This window comes from Abramis brama (assembly GCF_963993115.1).
Source record: "Abramis brama genome assembly, chromosome: 4".
NCBI classification, from domain to species: domain Eukaryota; kingdom Metazoa; phylum Chordata; class Actinopteri; order Cypriniformes; family Leuciscidae; genus Abramis; species Abramis brama.
The window spans coordinates 39,952,736-39,977,660 of NC_139966.1; the positions used below are offsets into that span (position 1 = coordinate 39,952,736).

A 24,925-nucleotide genomic window follows, 5' to 3' on the forward strand; every position below is an offset into this window, starting at 1 on the left:
AAAGTAGTTTTGCTTACCGCAGGCTCTACAGTCTACACTTTCTCATCTCTCTCCTGATCCTCCTCACGTCATCATCTGCCGCTGGAGCTGATGAAGGTCAGAAAACATATATTTTGACACATAAAGCGTCTGCTGTTTGCGTCTGCAAACATTCCTTGCGTTTCTTCTCCATCTCGCTGACTATTTTGACAGATACACAATGACACTGCTGCATGCTCGCTCACTCGTTTAAAGTTGTGATTGGGCCAGCCCAGTGTCAATCAAGAAAAGAGCCAATGGGCCGCTGATCTACGTGTTTCATGGGCTGGTCTGTCAGGAAAAAAAAACTAACACTGACTTTTTTTTACCAATGCATTACAACGGCACAAACCCAGCGCCGCCAATTAAGCAAAACAAAACCAAACGAATGGGCCGCTGTACACATTTTATGGGCCGTTAAAAAAAATAAAATAAAAAAAAATTATGTACGAGTATGAGATGTATCGGCCCAAAAAGCACGTCGGCCCACCGGGAAAATGCCCGGTATGCCCAATGGCCAGTCCAGCCATGGGCCTAAATGTTGTTTTGCTAGTACTTATGTGTATTTAAATGTCTGAAACCTAAAATAAAGCTTATCTTAGTTGTGATGACACAGCGCTGAGCGCGTCTGTCTCTCTGGCTTAGCCCCAGCCAACGCGCGAACGCAAATTTGAATTTAGAAGTTGATGATCACGCGATCTGAACATTAAGCACACCTGTGTGAATGATCGTACACACTCGTTCGTACACACATTGATCGTTCAAAGGGTTAACTAGCGATCACATGCGGTGATGATGTTTCTTATGTCCGTTTCGGAGAACCAGAGGGCAGATATTTCAACCGACAGCTGAGGCATTTAAGTGGCACCGAAATCTGCGTTTTGATTCGGTCCGGTTACATACCGGTTACTTGGGTTCGGTTCCAGTACCCAACATTAATTATAAGTCAGTTTTAGAATGACATGAGGGTGAGTAGATGTTTTATTTTTAGGTGAATTATCTCTTTAACACTTTTGCTTTGCAAACCCTGGTATTTCCTTCAGAAAATGCAAATGTAGTTGAACTCATTGCTGCTTGTCTCTGCAGAAATTGCCTTTGGCCAGCAGCTTACATTCTTCACACCTCTTGAAACCTCCTCAGGAGACTGAAGCAATTGTCATTCTGTGCTTGTTATGTTTCAGAACTAAGACAAAAAGGACAAAATCATGAGTAAAAAGTGTAGTGCAACATTTTCCATTTTTTCCATCACTGGAGCTCAGGGGAGTAGCTCCTGAGCTCCAGTGCTAAACAGCTAATGCTAGCCCTCACTGTGGCATTCCGTTTGATGACACAAACAAACTGCAGTTCAAACAAAGTAATACAATGTGAAAACAGATTGAAGAGAATGAAGAAATCGAAACAAGCGTAAAAACGGCCTTATATTGATGCTACATGTATACTTACTGAGACAGAATGAACAAAATCCATCTCTGCCTGTCCCAAGCCGTGGGTTTGGAACTCTTTTCTTTGTCTTGTTTGGATGTGTCATTCTGTCATCGGCAGAAATCTGTTTGCTTTTAGCGGCACACTGCAACAGCTCCTCTCCGACTTCACATTGACAAGAGGAGGATCAATCTGCTGCTCTGCGCTGCGACAAACCCACCGACACTCTGACAAAGACAGACTATCACCATGAAACTTCAGCTGTGCTTGTGCAGAATCTGAGAAAAAGGGTCCTCGACTCGCAACTAAAAACACATCAACAGTGTCATGAAAAGAGAAGTGCATGTTTCAAACTAAAACATTAAAAAAGAGAATTTGCCCTTTGTGAAACATTGACAAGTTCAAACACTTCAGCAACGTAAACAGATTGACGCCATCTGGTTAAAATATATAACAGGAGTGAAAGAAACTGATTTATAAAAAAAATTAAAAAAAATTAAAAATTGCTTACACGCTAAAAGTGGAACTTGAGGCCCACTCTCAAAACTACAAACACATTATACGCTTTACACTCAGTTTGAAATTGAAAAACAAACTTTTTGCAAAACTCTAAACACAGTTCTCTACATTACACACATTATCTCAACTGAAGTTGTAGAGACCATACTAAACTCCAGAGCTCCGTCCACGAGGAAGCTTTATGCCATAAAATGAAGAGTTTTTACCTCTTGGTGTAATTCACGACAATGGGATCCAGTTAATTGCACTGTGGGTTCAATACTTGAGTTCCTGCTAGATCATTTTGATTCAGGGTTATCCTCTTCCACTCTGAAGGTCTATGTTGCGGCTATTGCTGCTTACCATGAACCTCATCTGTCCAGTCAGAGCACCGGATACCTACGTCCACAGATCTGCCCAGTGGAGAAAGTCTGATCAATTATTGGTATGCTTTGGGCCCCCTAAAAAAAAGGCCTTGCTGCATCCAAGCAGACGGTTAGTAAGTGGATAGTCAAGGCTATCTCTCTTGCATATGAGGTTCTGGGCCATCCTTCACCTTTGGCCATTAGAGCCCATTCTACAAGGGGTATGGCGGCCTCCAAGGCCCTAATTTCTGGGGTGTCCATTCAAGAAGTTTGTGATGCAGCTGGCTGGTTGATTACTGGTTTCGTTTGTTAGATTTTATGACCTAGACATGGATGCCCCAGTGTCTAGAGTTCTTATGTTGTGACAGTTTAACACGACAGGTTCTTGGCTGTATGGCGTTCGGGCATTCTCGTTCCCAAAGCGTCACTGACGCATCGCGAGTTTCCTCGAAAGGGAACGTCTCAGGTTACGACTGTAACCCTAGTTCCTTGAGTAGGGAACGAGACGATGCGTCACTTTGCCATACTTCCTACATCCCTGTGATCGACTTGCTTCGGCCTTTTTCGAAGCTAGCGCGGTTCTAACCGGATGTGCTTTTATCCTTTCCTGGTCATGACGTCACCCGCCTGTGACGTTCATTCTCGCCATTGGACTAGTTGACGTGCTTCAGATGCAATCACACAGGGGCATTCTTAAAGCGTCATTGACGCATCGTCTCATTCCCTACTCCCTACTCCCTGAGACGTTTTGAGAAAGAAAGAAATAATTTTTACCCCCTTGAATTTCTGTTTATTGTGTAAATATATATGTATATATATTTACATGTATGTATGTATGTATATGTATGTATGTATGTATATGTATATATATATATATATACATACATATATATATATATGTGTGTGTGTGTGTATATATATATATATATATATTTACATATATGTATGTATTTATATATATTTATATGAGCATATATATATATATATACTGTATATATATATACTGAATATACATACAAGCTACAATATAGAAATTGCCTGAGAAGCAGCTCCAACAAGCCAATCGTGTCAATACAGTATTCTGCTCAAGTCACTTCAGTGTTGATTCAGTTCAGTTCAATAACTGTAACATTCATTAATTGTGCATACATACTGTATACAGTGTATTTGTTCACATACATGTACGTGTGCACTCCACTGCACACTGAACAAGCAAAAGACACGAGATAGTAGTGTTTTACATTTTTCACATCTGTGTGTAGTTTGGTGTGTATGTGGCTAAACATTTGATGTTTGTGTGTAGAATTACTACGCAAAAACACAATTTTTGGAAGAGTTAAAATAGTTTTTAATGATGTGTTTGCTTTTGCAAGAGATGTATGGTGTTTTGCATGTTGTGTGCGTGTTTTGTGGTTTTGTGTGTAGAGTTTCAAGAAATTGAGCCAGTTTCAGAAATTATGTGTAAGCAGTTTGAAAAAACTGTAATGAAAAAAGGATAGAGAGAGAGAGAGAAAGAGAATATGTGGATGGATGGATGGGTGGATGGATGGATGGATGGATGGATGGATGGATGGATACATCACTGAGCACCTGTGCACCCATCATGCTTGAGCACTTTCAGGCCGTGAGGGATTGTGGGTCCAGAAGGCTGCTGACAGAGTGAACGAGGAAACTAGCGTGAAATGGAGCAAGAGTCTGGAAGAAAAAGTAAAAAAACGAAAAGGACAAAAACCGGCCGGTTCAGTGTATGTCAAGCTGGTGAAATTCAGGCTCCTTGTTAAATATGTATGAGAGTTTTGAGGGAAAGAAGCTATTTTAGCTGTTTGACTTCTAGAGCGACTCCAATGCCACGATTCACACTGAATGACTTTGACATGGACTTGCTGTTAGTCTGAAACACTGAATCCAGCACATCAAATTCAACTTACAATTTCATCTTTATATAAGTGGTGTGTGTATATGTGTGTGTGTGTGTGTGTGTGTGTGTGTGTGTGTGTGTGTGTGTGTGTGTGTGTTGTATTTCCATGTGTTTGTGCGTGAGGAACTGAGCTTTGAAACTGCTAACAATCTACAAACTACTCATGATTTACATACTACAGTCATGCTGTTCAGTTATAGTTGTTCTCTTGCTAACAAAAATAAGCAACTTGAAGCTATTTATAGGAATCAATATCTATTTAGTACAATTGTCAGAGTTTAAAATGTATTTAATACACAAAAGCATTAGCCTGTTTACCCAGCACAAAAACAATCTCAGTGTGGATAATAGCATCGAACGTAAACGCATGAAAAATGTGAAATATAAAAATGACTTTCTGCGGAACAAAAATATTACATTTTGAAGAATGCTGGTTACCAAACAGTTTAGGTTACTATTGACTTCCACTGAATGGACATAAATGATGTAAATGTGAGTAAATGATGACAGAATTGTACATTTTGGGTAAATTATCCCTGTTGAGATGATTAAACTGAATCATGAATAATTATTTTGAAACGGTTCACTGTCAGTTCAAATGAACTGGTTCACATAAATGAATCAGGTTTGAGATGAGAGAAAATATTGTCAATCTAGATACTAATCAAAACATTTGTGTTTGTAGAACGAGGAACTAATTCATTCAAATAGATTTTTGGATGGGCTGACACTATCATTTATTTTTCCAATAAATTTAACTATCAGTTATTTTTTTCAGATTAATCAAATAGTCTAACAATTATTTTAATAACCAATAATTTACCAATGAATAATAACCATTACTAATATGAACTTTTACTCGATGTTATTTATCACAAAAGATAAGGTTTATGCATATTATGATAAGGCTTGCTATAGCTGCGTAACTGCGTTCCCAGTCATTTTAGGGAATTTACAGCAGCAATCGCTTACAAGTGTGAATCCTGAAATGTTTTGTTCATTCAGGAGATTAAAGTAGCTGCTTGAATATGTTCAGTCAGATGATCAAACAGCTGAAGTCACAACCATATTCTAACTAACCATAATGACAATATCAAACATGGCGGTGTCCATTACACCGTGAAGTCTTACAACAATTAACAGCGCATTATTAAATAAATGCGTCCAATTGAGTGGTGAGTTCATTCATTAGATATTTTAAATAACCAACAACAGCATTAAATGCTTTGTAACTGGTTGCAGAGAGTATGTTTGAGCCACGCATCTCGCACCCATGGCAGCTCATAAAAAAAGTAGGAGATCCCCAGAATGCTTTCTTTCAGAAGCTCTTGCATAGAAGTTGTGCTGCTGTGGTGTGGTTTGCCATTTCAGTTTTACAGAGCGTGCTCCACACATTAGATCGGACTCGATTTTTATGTAGTAGTGGCTGGTTTTCAGCATGCCATCATTGTGGAACATAAACAGCGTGACGAAGCGATGCATTCCACGTAAATCGATTAATTTACGTAATCGATTACATCGACAAATCGTTCCAGCCCTAGGCTGTGATCTACCAGCTTCATCTAGCTAGGCCAAGATGGTCTGCCAGGTCAAAACCAGGTCCAATAGCTATTAACCAAGCTGATCAACCATCTAAAACAATCACACACACACAAAAAAAAAATCAGTTATAAAACCAGTTACCACCATAAGCTGGTTTTAACTGGACCTTCCAGCTGAGAAAAAAACAGAAAAGAAATGGTGGCATCAGGTCTAGTTGGTAATGACTTGAGTCATTGCAAGCAACATAAACCAGAGCAGATTTCCCCATCACAACATTTGACATATCCACTAATAACGAAAACCTAGACCTAGTTTAACCTGACAAACCTGCGATATCATGTCTTGTTAATTTAATGATGACAGAAAATCTCAGATGCCTCAACGTGAACTCACAAAGACAGAAATGAAACTTGGAGTCGGTGGATAAATATTTGGAGTGGCTCTTGAGACAAACACTGAGTGAGGAGGGCGACAAACCTCATCGCCAGGGTGAGACAGAACCCTGTTCTCAGAGCACGTATTTGACAATCCCCGGAGTGAAGAGCGATCTGGAGAGGTCTATTATTGTTGTAGAGGAGTGGGAAAACATGAACAACACTTGTTCACAGCCATGAAAAAGATTAGACGACACACACACATATGCAGGAATGAGAGTTTCCTTTGAATCAGTGTCTTAATCTTCAAGTGAGGACGAGACACAAGCCTAAACATGCAGAACCAAAGCGTTTATGTGCGCTGACCGCAGTAGAGCTGTCAAAAGGCACAGGAGCGAGACGGAGGTTTGACCCTGACGACCTCCAGAGACCCTCAGTGACCCTGAGCCTGGAAACAGACAGGCGGAGAAATCCACAGTTGAGTCCACAAAACTTGCTCTGTAACTCAACAGCCGCTCTCCTCAGAGAACAGAGGCCAGGTCACATCGCTCGCAAAGACAAGAGAACTTGACAAGTGAGATGGAGATGAAAACACAAAAAAACTGATTCAGGAAAAGAGGAGAGGGAAGAGATGAGGAGCACTCGAGAGTGAGAAGGACAAGAGCTCTTGAGAGGGACATGCTAATGAGAGACGGGGACACGGAGAGGGAAGAGGGGCAAAAGTGTGAGAGAGAAACATATGGACGAGAGTCTCGCAGATGGTGGAGACATGAGACACAGAGAAGCCAGATTGATCTGCTCACGTGTGTGTGTTTCAGTAATAATCAGGCCACACACTTTAATAAAATACTAATGAAACACCTCTTGAAGATGGTTAAGAGGTGTTACTTCAACTTCTGCCAGTTTTATGTTTGTGTTTCTCTTTTACCTTAAAAAATGGTCTCATGTCTTCATTATTTATGTTTGCCAGTTTTCATTTGAGTGTTATTCTTAGATATTATTGTTTTACTGTTATCCCAGTCAAGGACTTTCAGGCTTAAACTATGAAACATCATTTTACAAATAAAAATATGAATTACTGCATGTTGTAAAACTGTGATTACATTTGAATATGTATTTAGACAGTTAAATATAATTATTATTTCTTTTTTGTCCTTCCATTGTGACATCATTTCCATAATAAAGTTTAAGTTTAAGTTAGCGTACCTCTTTAGCAAGGAGACAATAGTGTCAGTAAAGAACTTGAGATAAAATATGAGATGTGTGAAGAAAACTAAGAAAAATCAAGGTATATCTTGTGAGCAAAATATATTTCTTGTGTGTCTTTTCCAAACAAACTGTGTGGGGAAAAAAAGTGTGAAAATATCATTTGTGTATATTTCGGAGACATACAATGCTAGCTCTGAAATTAGCCTTAGCAAGACAAAGGAGTTTGCTATTTTATGGCAATTTTATTATTGCGAGAATGCAGTTGTAATGGGTCATTCATCCTGCAATCTGATCGGCAGATCGACGTGCAAATCTGACATCCTCTAAATGACACGTCTAGATTTGATTTTAAGGCAAAAGGACACAGACAGGGATCAGAGAAACTGAGACAAAATTAACACAAAACTAGCAATTAACTCCTAGAATAATGTCACAGCGCTCTGAGTGTCAGTTTATGAGACAGAGAGAGAGACAGACAGAGAGAAAAGAGGGTGAGACTGATATATAGCCCTGTAAGCGAGAATTTTGAAGAACTACAGACACTTAATATGATCTCAGAGAAGATGATAATAGGAATATTTGTAGCCCAAGGCAACAGTCAAGCTAAGCAAGTATGAAATAGTTAATTAGATTCAAAACAAAAGACCCTCGAGGAGAACGACCACAACGCCACGTGTGAATTCATCGTTTGAGACAAGAACTGCAGAGGTCAAGTGTTATTTGGGCTAATCTGAGAGAAGACTATCTCTGTTCATATCTTAATGATGATCTTTATATGAAATGATGCAGCCTATGAGTGTTTAATATTGGAGCTGGTTTTAAATCTGAGATTTAAACCCCAGACAGAACTGAATTGGCAATGATAAAATACACTTATTTAGTCAAAAACTATTTGTGAAACCAGTTCAGAGTAAATTAGTGTTCACTTCAGACTGCTTTTGTGTTTGTAAAATTGAGAGTTTGTGATCAACTGAAGCCAAATATTGATTTATACTCAATTTCTAATTCATAAGACTGAATAATTGTTACAAGGATACATTTAGAAGAAAAAGGGAAAGAATAACAAGCCACTAATAAGACAAATTTCACCATACTTTATGTGAAACCGTGTTCAGCATCTCAAACCTTTCTCAGAGTATATTAGGAAAAACTCCCCTTCAGTGTTTTAGTAACACATCTTTAAATGTTATTTTCCTTGTACTCAGTTCAGTTTGTGCTTTGATCTGCAGAAGTGTTCAATTATGTCTATATTAATCACAGTTTCTGAGGTATTTTGGAGCTGTTTCGAAAAGCACGACTCCTCATGAAATTGTTTCGGTACAAAAGCACACCAGTTTATTTTGACTTCCAGGACGCTTGTTCTAATAACACACGACACATGAAATGATTAATATAATTACTCTCGAATCTAACTAGCCTGGGCTGGGTTTCCCCGATAACGTTGTCTCTTAGTGCGCTACGAAGACTCTTAAGGTATAACTTAACTGAAGGCATACCATTTCTAGGCGTGTTCCCCGAACCATACCTTAGGAAGCTGATTAAGATATACCTTCTTACGTGCGACGTTACCCGGTGCTGTCCGTGGCGATGGTGCTGAATTGGTTGATTTCGATGGCTCGAGAATCAATTATTCTCTCGTGCAGGGGCTGTTTATGTGAGAAAGCGGTGTTCTTTATAAAAGAAGCACTTCATAAATAGTTGAAATTGCATTTATTAGGACTCATGGGATATTATAAAAAATAATCCAATCTATAATAGCCTAGCCTACATATTTTTAAATTGTATCATATATTGCTGCCATAATAACCATTTCAAATTTTTATGTGCTTTCTTCTCTTTCCCATTTTTGTTCGCTGAGGTGGAGCTGCAATGAAATATTGTTCTTGTAAATACTTTCCAGCATTTCAGTACTAAAAGTGTACATCTCACGTACGGTGCTCGGCAGTGATCAAAAAGGATTTAAACAGTGGATTTTGAATCTCTTCTTGTAAACTCAGAGATGTGGATTCAGACGGCAATTAAATGACCACACAACCTTTTTGTCAAAAAACAGTAGGTACTAATTTGGCCAGGGATTTTTACGCGGGTTGGGTGAGAAAAAACACTGATATTATGGATTTGGACGGCACTAAAATCACCGACTTACCCCTGTAAATGTTTAAAATACCGTACGAGCCCATGAGAAACAATATTAGCGTCCAAATAGGACTTAACTGACAGTAGCCTATGCTTTTAATTATCATTAACAATCAGTGTAATGACAATTTTATTCTTTGCATGAAAACACTTGAATTGAACACTGTCTGGGTGTATTAAAACTTCAGAATTATATTCGTATAGACCTGCAACAGTGATAAGGTAAAGCTAAGAGAGGTCCAGACCAACCTTCTGAACGTATGACTTACAGAAGGTATACTTAACTAAGAACGTTTCGGGAAACACGTATTAACGATAAGGTACAGCTTAAGGTGTAACTTAAGAACGACGTAGCGTTAAGGAGGTTTCGGGAAACCCAGCCCTGATTATTTGCTTCAACTTCCTGAGTGATTCAATTATTTTCTGCAGCGCTTTCAACATATATGTGCTGACACTTCGGCCCTAAAGGTCTTTCGTTTGACTTCGTTTGGTTTCAAACTCTCACAGATCTCTGCTAGTAGTGTCAGTGATATTGTGATGGACTGTATATAGTAATTGACTTCATGTTAAGGGAGTTTTGGATTGAGTTTCTATCCATTATTAACCTCAGATTCTTCATTTTATGCTCAGATTGGCCGTGATTGTTTCTTGATGAGTGAAATCAATGAGCTGTTTGGTGTATAAATCACGAAACACAAGTTAAAGAGCTAATTATTCATAGCCTGTTAAGAGTTTAATGTGCTGTGCTGGAGTCGTTGTGATATTTTCATGAACCACATGCTTTTGATCCGTCTTTTAAGTGATCTTCACTGTTATCAACTATGAATTTCCGACTTTCTATATCGTCACCTTCCTAAAATAATTGCCCAAGTAATTTTTTCAGGTTTCTCAGAAAACACAAAAAACGTTTTAATAACTTCAGAGGTTGAGTAGATTTTCATTCTTCTTGATGCAGCTGCCATCTTGAAAAGCTTGTAAAATTGTAAAAAGTCTCATTGTCTTTTGACTTAGGCAAAATAAAACGGCCTAAGTCACACTCTTGACATATAAGCCATTATACTACAGGTGTAGAATAGCATGATCTGTTCAACTGAGGATGTGGGCGATTTTACCAGAGGTGGCCAGCATCATGAGGAGATGACCATTTTTGTCAAAAAATGACTTAGGCAATTATTTTAGGAAGGTGATGATATGAAAAAGTTTTTTTTATTTTTTTTTAGGTTAAACCTTTTGATGTCATGGATCCCCAAATATCACATAAGCTATTTTGCTTGCAGTTTATTTTATCAAACATTTTAAATATTATTGCAATTTAAACTAACCGTTTTCTATTTTAATATATTTTAAAGTGGAATTTATTCTTGTGATGGCAAAGCTAAATTTTCAGCAGCTACACTTGTAGATGAATATCAAGTTCAAAATAACATCCTTTATTTGAAATAGAAATCTTATGTAACAACTTGTAAATGTTACTTTTGATCAATTTAATGCGTTCTTAATGAAAAAAATTATAATAATTCTTTCAAAAAAATAAATAAATAAATAAATAAATAAATCTTGACCCTAAACTTTTGAATGGTATCTAGACCCATTCTTGAGCGATTCAGCAAATAACTGTTGACACTTCGGCCCAAGTGTCTTTCTTTTTGCTTTTCAGCAGAATAAATCAATGAGCTGTTTGGTGAATAAATCACAAAACACAAGCTAAAGGGCTAATTATTCATAGCCTGTTAAGAGTTTAATGTGCTGGAGTCTTTGTGATGATTTTCATAAATCACATGCTATTGATCTGTCTTCACAGTTTTCAGCTCTGAATTTGCATGTCAAGGATCCCCAGATATCACACAAGCTCTTATTCTCACCAAGGCTGCATTTATTTGATAAAAAATTGTTTATTATTAAAATTTAAAATAACTGATTTATGTTTTAATAATATTCTTATCATGGCAAAGCAGAATTTTCAGCAGTTGAACTGAATAGTTGCTGATGAAAAGATAACTTTTGCAAACCCAAAACTGCAGCTTTCAATTTAAAGCAGCCGAGAGCAAATTTCATTATATACAGCACTACACAGAGTGCAAAAAAAATCACCTGTACTGCTTGCTCATTGGCTAATTAAGTCCAACCACACAGCCAATTAGACACAGGTGCTCGTTCACACATTAAAAAGCATTAATTTTAGCAGAAACAGTTTTTGAGTTGATGACGGTGCGGTCAGCATTGCTCTCTCATTGTTTTATCAGGGTTTAGTGTGTGTGATGTGCTTTTTATAGCAGTGTGTTATAGATTTAACTGCTGTAGCTTCAGGCTGATAGAGCGCTGTGATTGGACAGGGCCGGCCGTTTGCCCTCTCAGGGTCAAGACAATTAAAACCATAAAGACAGTCATCCTTGCTCACCGGACCTGAGCTCATTCACCCCATCCACTCGAGCTTTCACCTTCAGTCCATCCAAACATACCCGCTCTTTTCCCCTCCAACTTTCATCATCCTGCACGATTGTCTCTCTCTCCATCTTTCTCCCGATGGTGCTGTGACATCACCACACAGCAACTGATTGACACTGCTGTGGGAATAAACCTCAGTGACTCTGTTTACATGCACAACTTTAGTTTCAGTCGGACTGAATTCATTCCAAATGATGAATCCGAACGTAGTGTTTACATGAACGCCATACAAAGTGATCGGGTTGATGTGCGCGTTTATGTCACAAGCTTCGAATTGGAATAGATTTTTTGACGTGCACACTGCACGAATATACAGTTTCCCACTGTTTGCACATAATAACCATTCTTCTACATTGGTTCTTTTATATGTTTTTAACAGCAGACTTAATATCCGTTTCCGTCATTTGGAGACAATGAGTATATTAACTGTTTTTCCGTGTTGCTTATATTTATCACACAGTAAAAATAGCCCTTCCCGCGCCCAAGACCAGTCATCTGTGGATGGAAATCTGAAACAAGGACTGGTGGGACGTTGCTCCACTTCACAGACCCTGGGTGAAAGGAGAATTTTAGAATGACGGGACACTCATTTATATTCCATGCGTCATTCGTCATTACGCTATTTCAATGTCATTGCACATGCGCAGTCCTTTCAGTTTCGGTTTTCAATCCAATTAAGTGTTTACATGTCCTCTCTATCGGATTAGAAAAGGAATAAACTATCCCTTTCAATCTGATCGAAATTTCATTCGGATCGAGCTCAGTCGGATCGATTAAGGTGTTTAATCCTAAAGTCCTAACCCTAACCCTGAGCCGTCAATCCGATTACTAATGGATTATTTGGTTGCATGTAAACGTAGCCAGTGATTCTGCTCACAAACACACACACACACACACACTGCACAAACACATGCATACACATGAACACACACAAAATAAATGCTTGTAATTACACAGGCATGCTGTGTTCTGTGTCCACAAAACACACACATGCACAGGGGTGATGGGAAGGACACGACTTCAGGCCAGATCTATTTTTGTTTGTGTTTTTATTTCTGTCTCTTTCATTAAATGTAGCCACAATATTAACAGTGAATTGTAGCAGCAGCACTGTGGATGAATTTGTTTAATATTTAATGGCCATACTGTACCTAAAGTACTGTATGTATACTCAGCAAAACAAAAAGAAACATCTTCCCTCTTTAAACCTCTTTTTCCCCCAGCAAATTTCTTATTATGTGTAAATATTTATATGAACATAAAAAGATTCAATAACTGAGACATAAACAGATTTCACAGACATTTAACGAACAGAAATTGAATAATGAGTCCATGCAGAGTCAGGGTTCAATATCAATAGTAGCAGTCAGTATGTAGTGTGTCCGCCAGCTGCTTTAAGTCCTACAGTTCATCTGATCTGGATGGACTACAGTTGATCTGCCAGCTCTTGCTCTGAGATGTTACTCCACTCTTCCACCAAGACACTTGCAAGCTCTCAAATACATTTTGGGGGACACATGGTTACACATGGTTTGGCACTGCAAGGATAATCAGCTGTCCTTCCTGTCTCCCTGTAACACTGTCTTAGGTGTGTTACATTACAGACACTGCAGTTTATTGCTCTGTTCACATCTGCAGGCCTCATGCCTCCTGCAGCAGGACTATGGCATCATGTTCACTCAGATGATCAGGAACCCAGGACATCTTTCTCCTGGTGTTCTTCAGAGTCAGTAGGAAGGTCTCTTTAATGTTCTAAGTTATTGGAACTGTGACATTAATTGTCTTTCGCCTGTAAACTGTTAGTGTCATAAGGATTTTTCAAAATGTGCAAAAATGGTTAATGGTTCATTTTCCGCGCATGAAAAAGCTTATTTGGATTTTACAAAATTATCTTTAAAATACTGTATATTGAAAAAGGGGTGTTTCTTTGTTTATAAATAAGTTTATATTGCCAGGGTCACAACGTTTCCTTTTGTTTTTGTTCATGTTCCTGTGTTTCCTTCTTGTCTCCTTAGTTACTTATTCCTCCCTGTTTGTTACCTGGGTTACTGATTAATCCCACCTGTGTCTAGTTGTACTCTGTGTGAGTACTCCTTGTTTTGTTCAGTTCACTGTTGGTTATCATCTGTGTTGTATGTGTGTATTGTTAGTTATTCGAATATCCTGAGTGTCCTGAATATCTTCTCTATTCATGTAAACCAGCACAAAAGCATCAATCATGACGCCCTTTACAGACTGAATAAAACAACATGTTCAGCATAAACCAGCATCTAATCAAGCGATCCATCAAAAATAAACCAGACTCAACGGTCAGCTGAGAGATCAGTCTAAAAATACTGGATATTCAACTAATGCACATGAAAACACTCATAAACCCTATTAGGGCAGAAAGTGTTCGATCAATAACACTGGAGGTGACTTACACATACAGTGAGCGACTGTAGTAAGAGACCCTGCTATTTTTTAATCATTTTATAAAAGAATCGACCAACACACCCCGAGGAAAAAGCCCAAGGAACAAACTCTGCGGGGAGGAACTTTGTTTAAACAGAAAAGTGCTTTGTACAGAAAAAACATCACTAAACGCTCTCTCAGTTGAAAATGTTCACCTAAAACTGCTTGTTTGAAGAATGTGAGCTTTCATGAAGTTTTAATCAGCGGGCAAATAAAACCAGCCAAGACGAGACAGAAGAGCTGATTGTGTTGTTGCTCAAACTCTCATTTCATGGCATATTTGCAGTAAATGAGACGTGATTGAAATCAGTAACTTCACTGCAGATCCAATGAGACTCCAACCCACCTCAGATCTGAGGGAAACACTACAGAATATGAACAGAGAGTGAGAAGAGTGTGAAAATTACTCTCAAAGCCAGACTAATTAAAAGCAGTTGCTGATGTAGTTCATCTCTAAAGCACTGGACATTAAACTCACATCAGCACGTCTGAAACTCTGGAGTATTTCAGTGCATGTTCCACCTGTCAATCAGTTTCAGATGATATTAAGCTGATGTGTGTTGTGTGAAGAGGAGAACAATCTTAGACAACAGAGTGAATCATTGCTTTAAAAACGGGTGGACACCTTCAATCAAACATCTTATTGGTGCGTTACTTGAAACTTTCTGGGTAAATGACATTTAAATAGAACATTGCAATTCATACATAAGCATGTTTTTAATTTCTGAATTAGAATTCATTTTGATATTTTAAAAAAAAAACTTTGAAAAGAGAATGGAAAATATATTATTACTTGATGGTTACACCACATGGCATTTTTATAATGATTAAATATAATCTTTTCAAAACTAACATTTCTAAAGTAGATTTTTAAAAGATTTAACACTCTTATTTGTCATTGGCCAAATCAACATCATCAACATGAACAATGATGAATTCACTTTTGCATCTGTTTGGTGAATGTTGGTTGGTGCATTAGGTTAATATAAAATAGTCATTTCGTTTAGTGACATTGTGACAACAGCAATATGTGCGTGTGTGTGTTGTGTTTGCGTGCTCCTACAGTGTGACGGCCGGCGTGTCATTTGGCCTCTCTTTCATAATCAATCCAATTACAGGATTACATCACACTTTATTGAACAGTCCTCTGAGAGCCAGTTTGTCCAGATCTAATGCGCATTATAAAATCAGACGCCTTCTGCTATTTGTGAGCGGATGGATTCTTGAGTTTTTTACTTTGCTCTGATCACTGAGCCCCAAAATCCCTCTTCAGCAGCATCCCGTCCGTCTGAGGGGCTTTATCCCGAAAAACCATTTAAAGAGACCATAAATACTTAAATACCATCATCTTCCATCATTTCCATAGAGCTTCATATATCAGCACAAACAGACAGATGGCCATTAAACTACAGATTTTTATGATGGGTAGATGTGTGGATAAATGAAGGATTTATAAAGGCACAGCTCTGTATTTTATATATTTTTCTCTCTTTCTCTTAATAGTTGATCCTAAATGTCCAATCAGCACGAGGCGCTCGCTGTCCTACAGGTGATGAATGAGTCTCCAGTGCAACTCTGACTGAACCAGTGACAGCGTTTCTTTCTCAGACAAATGACTCTGATCTACGGCACAAACTGAGGCTGAATTAGACCTGTAATAGGAATGAAGACGAGATTCTGCAATCAAACACAACAGTGAGTGAAACTACAAACACATTGACCACCACATACACAATATAAAACTGATTAGTGGCAGAAGTCTGGAGTGACGGCAGAACCGTGAGCCTTGACAGCGTGACACTCGTTTGTGTTTAACGGAGAGGTCAAAATCATTTACACTCACTCAGTAGGGTGTTTGCTCTTTAGTGTGCAGTTAATACAGCTCATTTTCTTCACTCCTTCTTTCCCTGAAGTTTCTGTGTCAGTACAATGTACAGGTGATAATAATACCACCATCAAACTTCTATAAGTCTTATTTATATGGTGCTGAATGATTACCATATACCAGGGGTTTTCAAACTAAATTTTAAACAAATTATTATTTAATAATTTAAATATTAAAGAAAATGTTGTCTTTATAATATTACGCTTACACAATATTAATGTGTTTTTATACATGAAAATGCCTTTGAATTGTAGGAAGAAGATCCCTCACAACAGGTAATCATATCATATTTGGGGATCCTTAGCATTAAAAAGATTACAAATATATACAAAATACCATGATATTTGCATGGTCCTTCAAAAAATGGTCCCTTTTTTTTTTTTTTTTTTTTTTTTAACTGTTACTTTTCAGTTAGTGTGAAAAGACCAGCAATAGATCACCAGCATTTGTTGTATTTGTACGGGGGCAGTCGTGGCCTGATGGTTAGAGAGTCCGACTGGTAACCCACAAACGTGTCAGACATTTATAGACAGTCACTTATTTTGGATGCTGGTGTTCACCCAGCAAGAATTTATTGACTGGATGGACCAGACCAGCACTAACCAGCATAAACCAGTCTGAACTTGCTGGTCTATGGCCTGTTCAGGAGGATAAGAACTTGATCTTGATCTCGACTTGAAGGTGAGACAGTAAATTTGAGTCAAACAGCAAGTGATGATCAGCTACAGCACACCTGCAGCACAGACAGAATATATCAGTCATAATCATAGATGAGGATTATGGGAAAGACGCTCACACTGGAGAAAAGATTACACAGACTCAACTGACATCACAAGCTGCCAGAAACATCACAGTCGTGTTCTCCTGCTGCATGTTTTCAGTATGATCTGATGTCTGGATCTCTCAACCATCAGCAAACTTCCCTTTTAATCTTTTTAAAGGAAACAGCCGAGTTCCTCCTTGCTGTTCTGAATCTCCTTCTCGGCTTCGGCTTCAGCTTTCAGTCTCAGCAGGAGGCGAACAAAAATGATGTGCAGAATCGATAGAGACCAGAAGGCTGTAGATTTCAGAAAGCAGCTGATAGATGAAGAGACACGAGGCCCGTGACATCGCCCTCGGCCTTCAAACAAAGCAAGAGCCAAACTCAGCAGAGAGAGCGAAACACGGCTCTAGCTTTCATCACGCCGAACACACACACACACACAAACACAGCTGTGATTAAACACACTAAGGGCCCTATCTTGCACCCAGCGCAATTGACTTTGTACGCTGACGCATGTATCATTCCTATTTTGCACCCGCGCAAAGCGCGCTTTTCCCTCCACAGAAGCACGTCGCTAAACTAGGGAATGAACTTGCGCTCCCTGGGCGGTTCAGCGCAAAAAAGGAGGCGTGTTCCGGCGCAAACGTTCCTTCATGCTATTTTGCAGGTTTAGAAAACAATTGCGCCACTAACCAGGAAAAAATAGTTTAAAGTCAGTGGCGCGTTGCGCATGTTATTCATATGCTATTTTAAGGGCGCATGCTTGGCCATAATGAATGTAGCGTGTGCACAACGCGCATACACTTTGATTCTCTCATCTACACAGAAGCAGCAGTTTTCATTTTTGCAAATCATACATTATTATGATAGATAGATAGATAGATAGATAGATAGATAGATAGATAGATAGATAGATAGATAGATAGACAATTTATTATAAAAGCATACATCTAGCTTACACATTTACCCAAATTATCATACACCTTTTTAACCGAAGTTAATTTGGGTGGGTTTCTCCATCCCCAACGTCCCTGACGAGAGCGTTGCTCTCCTTGGCTGTGAACCGCTCCTGGCGCGCGCCTGGCAAATCCGCCGTTATAATAGGAATCCGCTTTAGAGCAAAGCGCGTCTGCTCTTAAAGGGAATGTGAGATGACGCTCTGATTGGTTTATTTCACGTTACGCCCAAACCACACCTATGAATAATGAAGCTACTTCAGACCAACCCATTTTAGATTTGCGCCTGGCGCAAGAGTTATTTATTCCGCTGGGAAAATAGCAACAGCGCCAAGACCCGCCCACAAAGTTACTTGCGCTTTGCGCTTTGACACTTGCGTTTCAGATCGTTAAAATAGGGCCCTAAAGGTCAGTGTGTTTCAATGAATACAGTCACACTGCTGCTCCCAGAGTTCTGAAAGCAGAAAATGAAAAACTCAATTCAAGAAATGACAAGTGAGAAAAATTACAACATATTGCAAGGTTGTGGAAACGCTAGACTACTCTTCATACTGCACAGTTTTCACGACAACCAAACGAGAAACGAGAGTCAATTAATCAATTAAATAATAATTCAATACACTTTAGCAACATTAGCATGTTGCAAAGGATATGCACTTAAGCTTTACACAAATATTGACAAAATAGTCTATTTTAATAAATGAGTAAGTATATTCACAGTCAACATTTCTCTTGATATGGTAGTTGTTATAGAAACTATAACTAAAACAAAAAAAAAGCTTATTTTATTCCAGCTAGAAACCAAAGCACCATTTAATTTAGTTTAAACTGATATACTGAAATGACTAAAACTAAAAAAATATATAAAATCATAATAAAAAAACATATAAAATGACAAAAAAACAATACAATTAATGAAACTTTAACTGACATTAAAATGAAAACTGAAATAAAAGAATATTCAAATTAATTTAAAATATTTATAAAACACTTCAAAATATTAATTATGAAAACTGTAACGGAGGCTGTTGCAATGCGTTTTAGGATTCTTTCTTTTTTTTGTAAAGGGTAAATACAGTGTGGCAATTTTTTAAATAATATAACCAAACTTTCCTTAATGACATATTTTCACACTTGTGTTTTTGGATAACAACTGCTCTCGTTGTTATATGTAGATGATGAAGGCTTCTTGCTCGTATTGAAATGCAAAGCAAAGCTCATGTAATATTAATAGAGAAGCTGCAGACACCTGTAGGTTTATTAGCACCATCCAAAGAATGAATGTGACAGCTCATGTGTCAAGACGTCTCCTTTGATCATGTGACCTTGTGTGATCTAATAACTTTCTATGATAAACAGCAACATAAAACAGACCCTTATCGTATTAGTGCATTGTGAATGAGCTCTCGCTTTGAGAGGCTGGTAATGGAAAAAACATAATGCTCTCAGTCAGTGCTGGGAAATTATTCATTAAAATGTGAGGAAAAGAAAGTTAATAATGGTTGGATTTTTTATTTCATTTGATGATTTCTGTTTCTTGTGATGAGGATTATGATTTTGTGCTCTAATAAGGAGCGATCTAGGATCAAAATGAGCTCATCAATCATAATGGCACATTTTAAAATAATGGAAATGCTGTTAAAATGAATGAATTTGAACCTCCTTCTCTTGAAAACCACACTAGTAAGCATATAGAAGACATTGAAGGGTCAAAGGTCAGGTTTGAGAAACACTTGGCAAACACTCTATACTTTGTTTCTCAGTAAAAGAAGAGGGATGGAGAGCGTCACTCTGTTAACATTCATCAGACATACGGTGGCTTTGTGATTCTTTAATAATGTGCCTTATTTTTCATCTCTAGTGAAATACCCTTCAGTTTTATGACCGTCACTTTCACATTGATGGTGCGGGCGCTTTCAAAACGCCCCTCGTCCGACCTTGATGATTAGCTTTAATGAATTCTAGAAGAGATTACTATTATCCTTGGGATTTTTTGTATTAAGGGCCTGAGCCAGAACAATCACACAGAGATAGCGATCGAGACAAAAAACAGGTTTTAAAAGTGCAGCTTGTGCTTCAGTTTTTTTGTGTTCCAGGATTGAGGGAGGAAAGACACTGAAAGAGCGAGCAAGAAAGAACTAAAAGAACGAGATGAAGCAAACTAAAAGAGAAATGGCAGTGTCACAGTTGTATTGATAATAAATAATGATGGTCAGAATAGAGCAGTGAAAGATGTCCTTGCAGAGGACATGAACTGCAAAAATGAGCGAAGAAATTTCCATTCAAAACAAGGAAATCAAAAACAGTCTCATCCTCCTCAAAATCAGTCACTCACCTCAGAAAACACTGTATCTGAAAGATGCTCAGACGTCCCTCTGTCAGTCTTTAGTCTCATTCTCTCAGATTAATTCATATAGTTTGATCTCTCCAGCTCTGGCACTGTTACCGATCTCCCATGACTGAGGAAATTACCCAGAATGCTCTCTTCTCACTGTAATCTCATAAAGTAGGGAGAGCCCAAAGGTGATTGTGATAAATGTCATCTTTCCCATCATGCAGGGGGTTTAAATAAATCTGAAGGTCACATGTGTGATTCTGAGCTGGATCTGATCTCTAGGCTTTACGAGATTCAGCCAAGAGGAACTTGTTCCTGGATCAACATGCAGGAAGTTCAAAAAGGAATAACAGCCAATGAATGACACTGGGATTTGATTGGTCTGATTAGTTGCAATGGACTGGATCTCTTCCAATACACACACACACACACACACACACTGCTGATCCTTCTCTGGTTTTAACAGCAAAGGAAAATGAACCCGTCCACATTTGTCACGCACTGGATTTCCTTTTGCATTCATCCGTATCTGTCACTCAGATTCTGCTGTCAGACTTAAGAAGAGTCTGGAGCGACTCGGCCTCTTCTTGATAGATCATTGATCTCTCTCTGAGAAGCACTTACTGTAGATCAATGTCTAAGAAAGATCGCGTCCCTCTCAAAGGACGTGCTAAATGCTACTTCAACCACTCACACTGTCTCTTTATTCTGACAAACAGATGATGTGCTCCATTACAGTCTTCAACTTTTCATATCGACTGTAGACTCAAAGAGCTGTCAAGTCAGAGTTTAAATAATAAATAAATTTGACAGTGAAGTATGTTTTTATTAAATAAAATGTAACATGTTCTAAATAGCGTACTACCTGAATACTGAATCTATAGAATACATTGTTGGCAGCACTGTTCCCCACAATGCAATGTACTTAAAATAGTAACTGAATGTCACTCATTTATGTGTACTGTGCAGTATGCAATAATCAATAAAGTGTTCTGTTAAAAATGTTATTTTGCTCACTCAAAGGGCTATTTTGACCCCCATTTGAGACCATTTTATCATCTCTGAGCAGCATTTCATTTGATATACAAACTGACTCAATGTTTGAGCACCAGACGGTGAAAGCGACTCTGATGCAAATGCTCACTTATGAAATATTTGATTATTTCTCTGTTCACTGGGACCTAAAAAGCGTACTCACAACAACTCCCAGAAGCATCCGACAGTTTGATACTTGCAGCTGAAGACACTTGTTGATGTAATGAAAGCTAAATGGATGCAGACACACTCCGCTCTGATTCTTCATCTTATTATCATTCTGCATGTGACTCTTCACTGATGAGGAAGCTTCTGGAAGCTTTTTTGTCAAAGGCATGAAACCGGTTTCTGATCATCATATGAATGTATTAACTGCTACCCGACAACAAAGTCCATTTTCTCCCCTGGTTTGCATCATTCTTTGAATCCTTTTACTGTCATTCAGTTTTTCGCCCTCTTTAAAAGAGAGAGTGAATGAAAGAGAGGAACAGAGAAAGAGAGAAAGTAGCTCTTTGTCTCTTATTTGCCAGTCACAGTAAATGGCAGCTCTGATTAAGTTGCTCTAATTGGACTCTGCTTCAGATTCGGCGGGCGAACAATGGGCCACTTTGATGAATGGGTCGTGTTGCGGTTTGTGTCGTTGTTTCTTTTGAAAGAAATCGTTATGCCATTAGCGACGAATCACATGCCTAGAGCCGCGGATACAAAGAACTTTAGTCTTTAAGTCAAAGAAGAGACATAACAAATGGCCTAAAATCTCTCAGACTACATAAACCTTAAAAACCGAAGTGTTAGGAAGCTTTAAAATGCTGTAACAAGCTTTTAAAACACATCTGTGTGAGGTGCTTCAAGGACTTGAATGTGATCTGCTCCTAGCGTGCCGTCTTTAACCTGTACGCTCTGATTTCATTTCTCTGTATTTTTCTCGTTTGCATGAGCAGAAAGACAGAATGTCCCTGTTTGGAGACCAGAGGGGCTGCAACTGCTCCAACACTCAACACACAGATGGTGTCTTTACGTAACGGACGCATTCATTACGTCCACATCATTTCTCAGATGAAGCCGCACTTCACGCTGAAAACATCTCACCCCCCAGTTTAGTAGTGACAAGCAACATTAATGCGTACATGTCAAAAGTATCTCAAGGTCACCAACTGAGTTGAAAACAAACTGTTCCTTTGCAAAAGCAGCGTCTTTGATGTGACATTTTAACAGCCAGACGTGACCATCTTTTTAGCAGGTGACAAAATCTCCAGCCTCATTAAAGGGTTCAGCATGTTTAAACAGATTCAGTGAAATGATCCTGCTGGACGTAAATCAATAGAGCAACAGTAATAAAACTGCACAAAACTTACAGCTGAGGCCAGAGGCTATTGAGCCACTGTCATATTCTGTTAACTATTGTGAAAGACCTACCTGGCATACTTTTAAATAATATACTTTAAAAGAATTTACAGTACTTAAGTGCAAACTGTATGTAATGTTTTTAACACTTGATTGCATGTTATTTACAATTAAAAGAAAATATATCATAGCTTAAATTTATATTAAAGGGATAGTTAACCCAAAAATTAAATCTCTGTCATCATTTACTCACCCTCAAGTTGCTCGAAACCTGTATGATTTTTTTTTTTCTTCTGCTGAACACAAAATAAGATATTTAGAAGAATATGGGTAACCAAACAGTGGGTGCCATTGACTTCTATAGTGACTTCTATTTTCCATACTATGGAAGTCAATTTGGTTTCCCATATTCTTCAAAATATTTTCTTTTGCGTTCAGCAGAAGCAATAGCAAACTGTAACGATCCAAAGATTCAGTCAATTCCTGAGGGACAAAATCAAGCCCCCTTCTACATTTTTTCTTGTTTGAGAAGCCGTTTTGAAAAAAAGAAAGAAAAGACTATATCGCAACTTCCATTTCATGATGATTTTAAGTACACTTCTTTTTCACAAGGTAATACATGCTAACATTAGTAAGAGTGAAAGTCCTACAAACCCCTGCTGGAAAAGCTTAAGCTGGTCGCTGTGTTTTAGAAACATATTAGCTGGTCTAGGATGACTGGATGGCTGCTGCAAACTAGCCGACCGACTGCCATGTTCCCGAACACAGCTAATAGCTTACGCTGGATTTACTGGAAGGTGAAAATGAGAATGAAAGAAATTCAAAGAGAAAATCATTGAGATGTAGTCTGTGTGTGAATACTGAGAGGGTCTTAACCCTATTAGCAAGCAGAGCAAATGCTTCCCAGAGAGCGTTTAAGAGAGGAACATGATTAATATTACATGTGCACCGAAATACACAGCCTACATGAAACACACACATTTAGAGAGGAAGAGAGCAGGCGGGGGAAGAGAGTGACAGACAGACGCCTAGAGAGATTGATGGTTATATTCAAATGAAGTCAGAGAACTGACAGGAACCCAATGGAGCGAGACACAGGCTGATGTGAGCCAGTCCACCACAACCACACTCACACCTAAAACCACACACACTTTAACACCGCACACATGGTGTGTGTGTGTGCTCTAATTCCAAACACAACCACAAACAGCCTAGAATGCTTTTGGGATCAATAAATGCAAGAACTGAGTTGCTATTGAGACTCCGTCACCTCTTCACACGAACACAAAACAGGAAGTCACACAGAACCGACTGGCAGTATAAAATGAAGCAATGAAAAATCACTCGCTTTCCCATGAGAAGAACATTTATTGCCGTTTCACTGAAGCCAGACAAAGCTGAAGACATTTCACCGCCAGTCTTACCTAATTTCGGGAGGGAATATTTGACTTTGAAGTAATCCTGGTAAAACTGCAGGAGTCTCTTGGTGATGTGCAGAGCGTAGTCTCCCGATCCGCTCTGGATGGCGTCAGGCCTTGCGTACAGCCGAATCTACATCAACACAACATGGGAAGAGAGGGAGAACAAAAGTCAAATTGTGTCAGGTGCTGAATGTACTCTTGTACGGCTCTGGGTTTAGTCCTAACCTGAATTCCCTCAAGGATAACTTGAAAGAGTAATCCTTGGTGAAAATATCTGCCAAATGCTTCATCTGGCTTGTGAATTTTGCATTTGTCTTTCAAGTGCACTTTTTGCCACCCCTCAAAAGTGTGTGAGGCATTAAAAAGTATTACTGTCACCTAATCCACATGTAAAAAACCCTTTTATTTTCTGTAGATAGCAGGCAGATGAGCTCATATTCAGTATTTTTAATTACACAACTTTTGCATATTGAAGAGTCCACACATTTAATGAATTGAGACATAATATGCTGACTATATTAACTTTAAACATATAGTTTTTATATTTATAATGAATATTTTGTACCATTTTTTTTTCTGATTCGATTTAGTAATTTGCAGTGCTTCATGGGATGAGTAGTTCATTCACTCATAAAAGAGTAGTCTTGTTCTTTCCAGTTTTTTGTTTAGGCTACATTTTCATAAGCCATAATGTTATTAGACTAGCTGATGAAAACTCCTCTATATATTTAAATAATGTAAACATCTTTGCTCATTTTCATCATTTTTTAACGCTGTAGTTTATTATAATAGCATTTTAGACATT

At 38.4% G+C, this 24,925-nt stretch overlaps 1 protein-coding gene across 1 annotated transcript in view; it reads right to left on the reverse strand.

Moving 5' to 3' along the window:
- The window catches only part of LOC311081744 (thyrotropin-releasing hormone-degrading ectoenzyme-like), a 153,289-nt gene that overhangs the window by 111,119 nt on the left and 17,245 nt on the right, over positions 1 to 24,925 (reverse strand). The window contains exon 3 of the mRNA XM_084112373.1: positions 24,124 to 24,250. Within this exon, the coding sequence (XP_083968499.1) occupies positions 24,124 to 24,250 (127 nt within the window). The remainder of the gene's footprint in view (positions 1 to 24,123; positions 24,251 to 24,925) is intronic.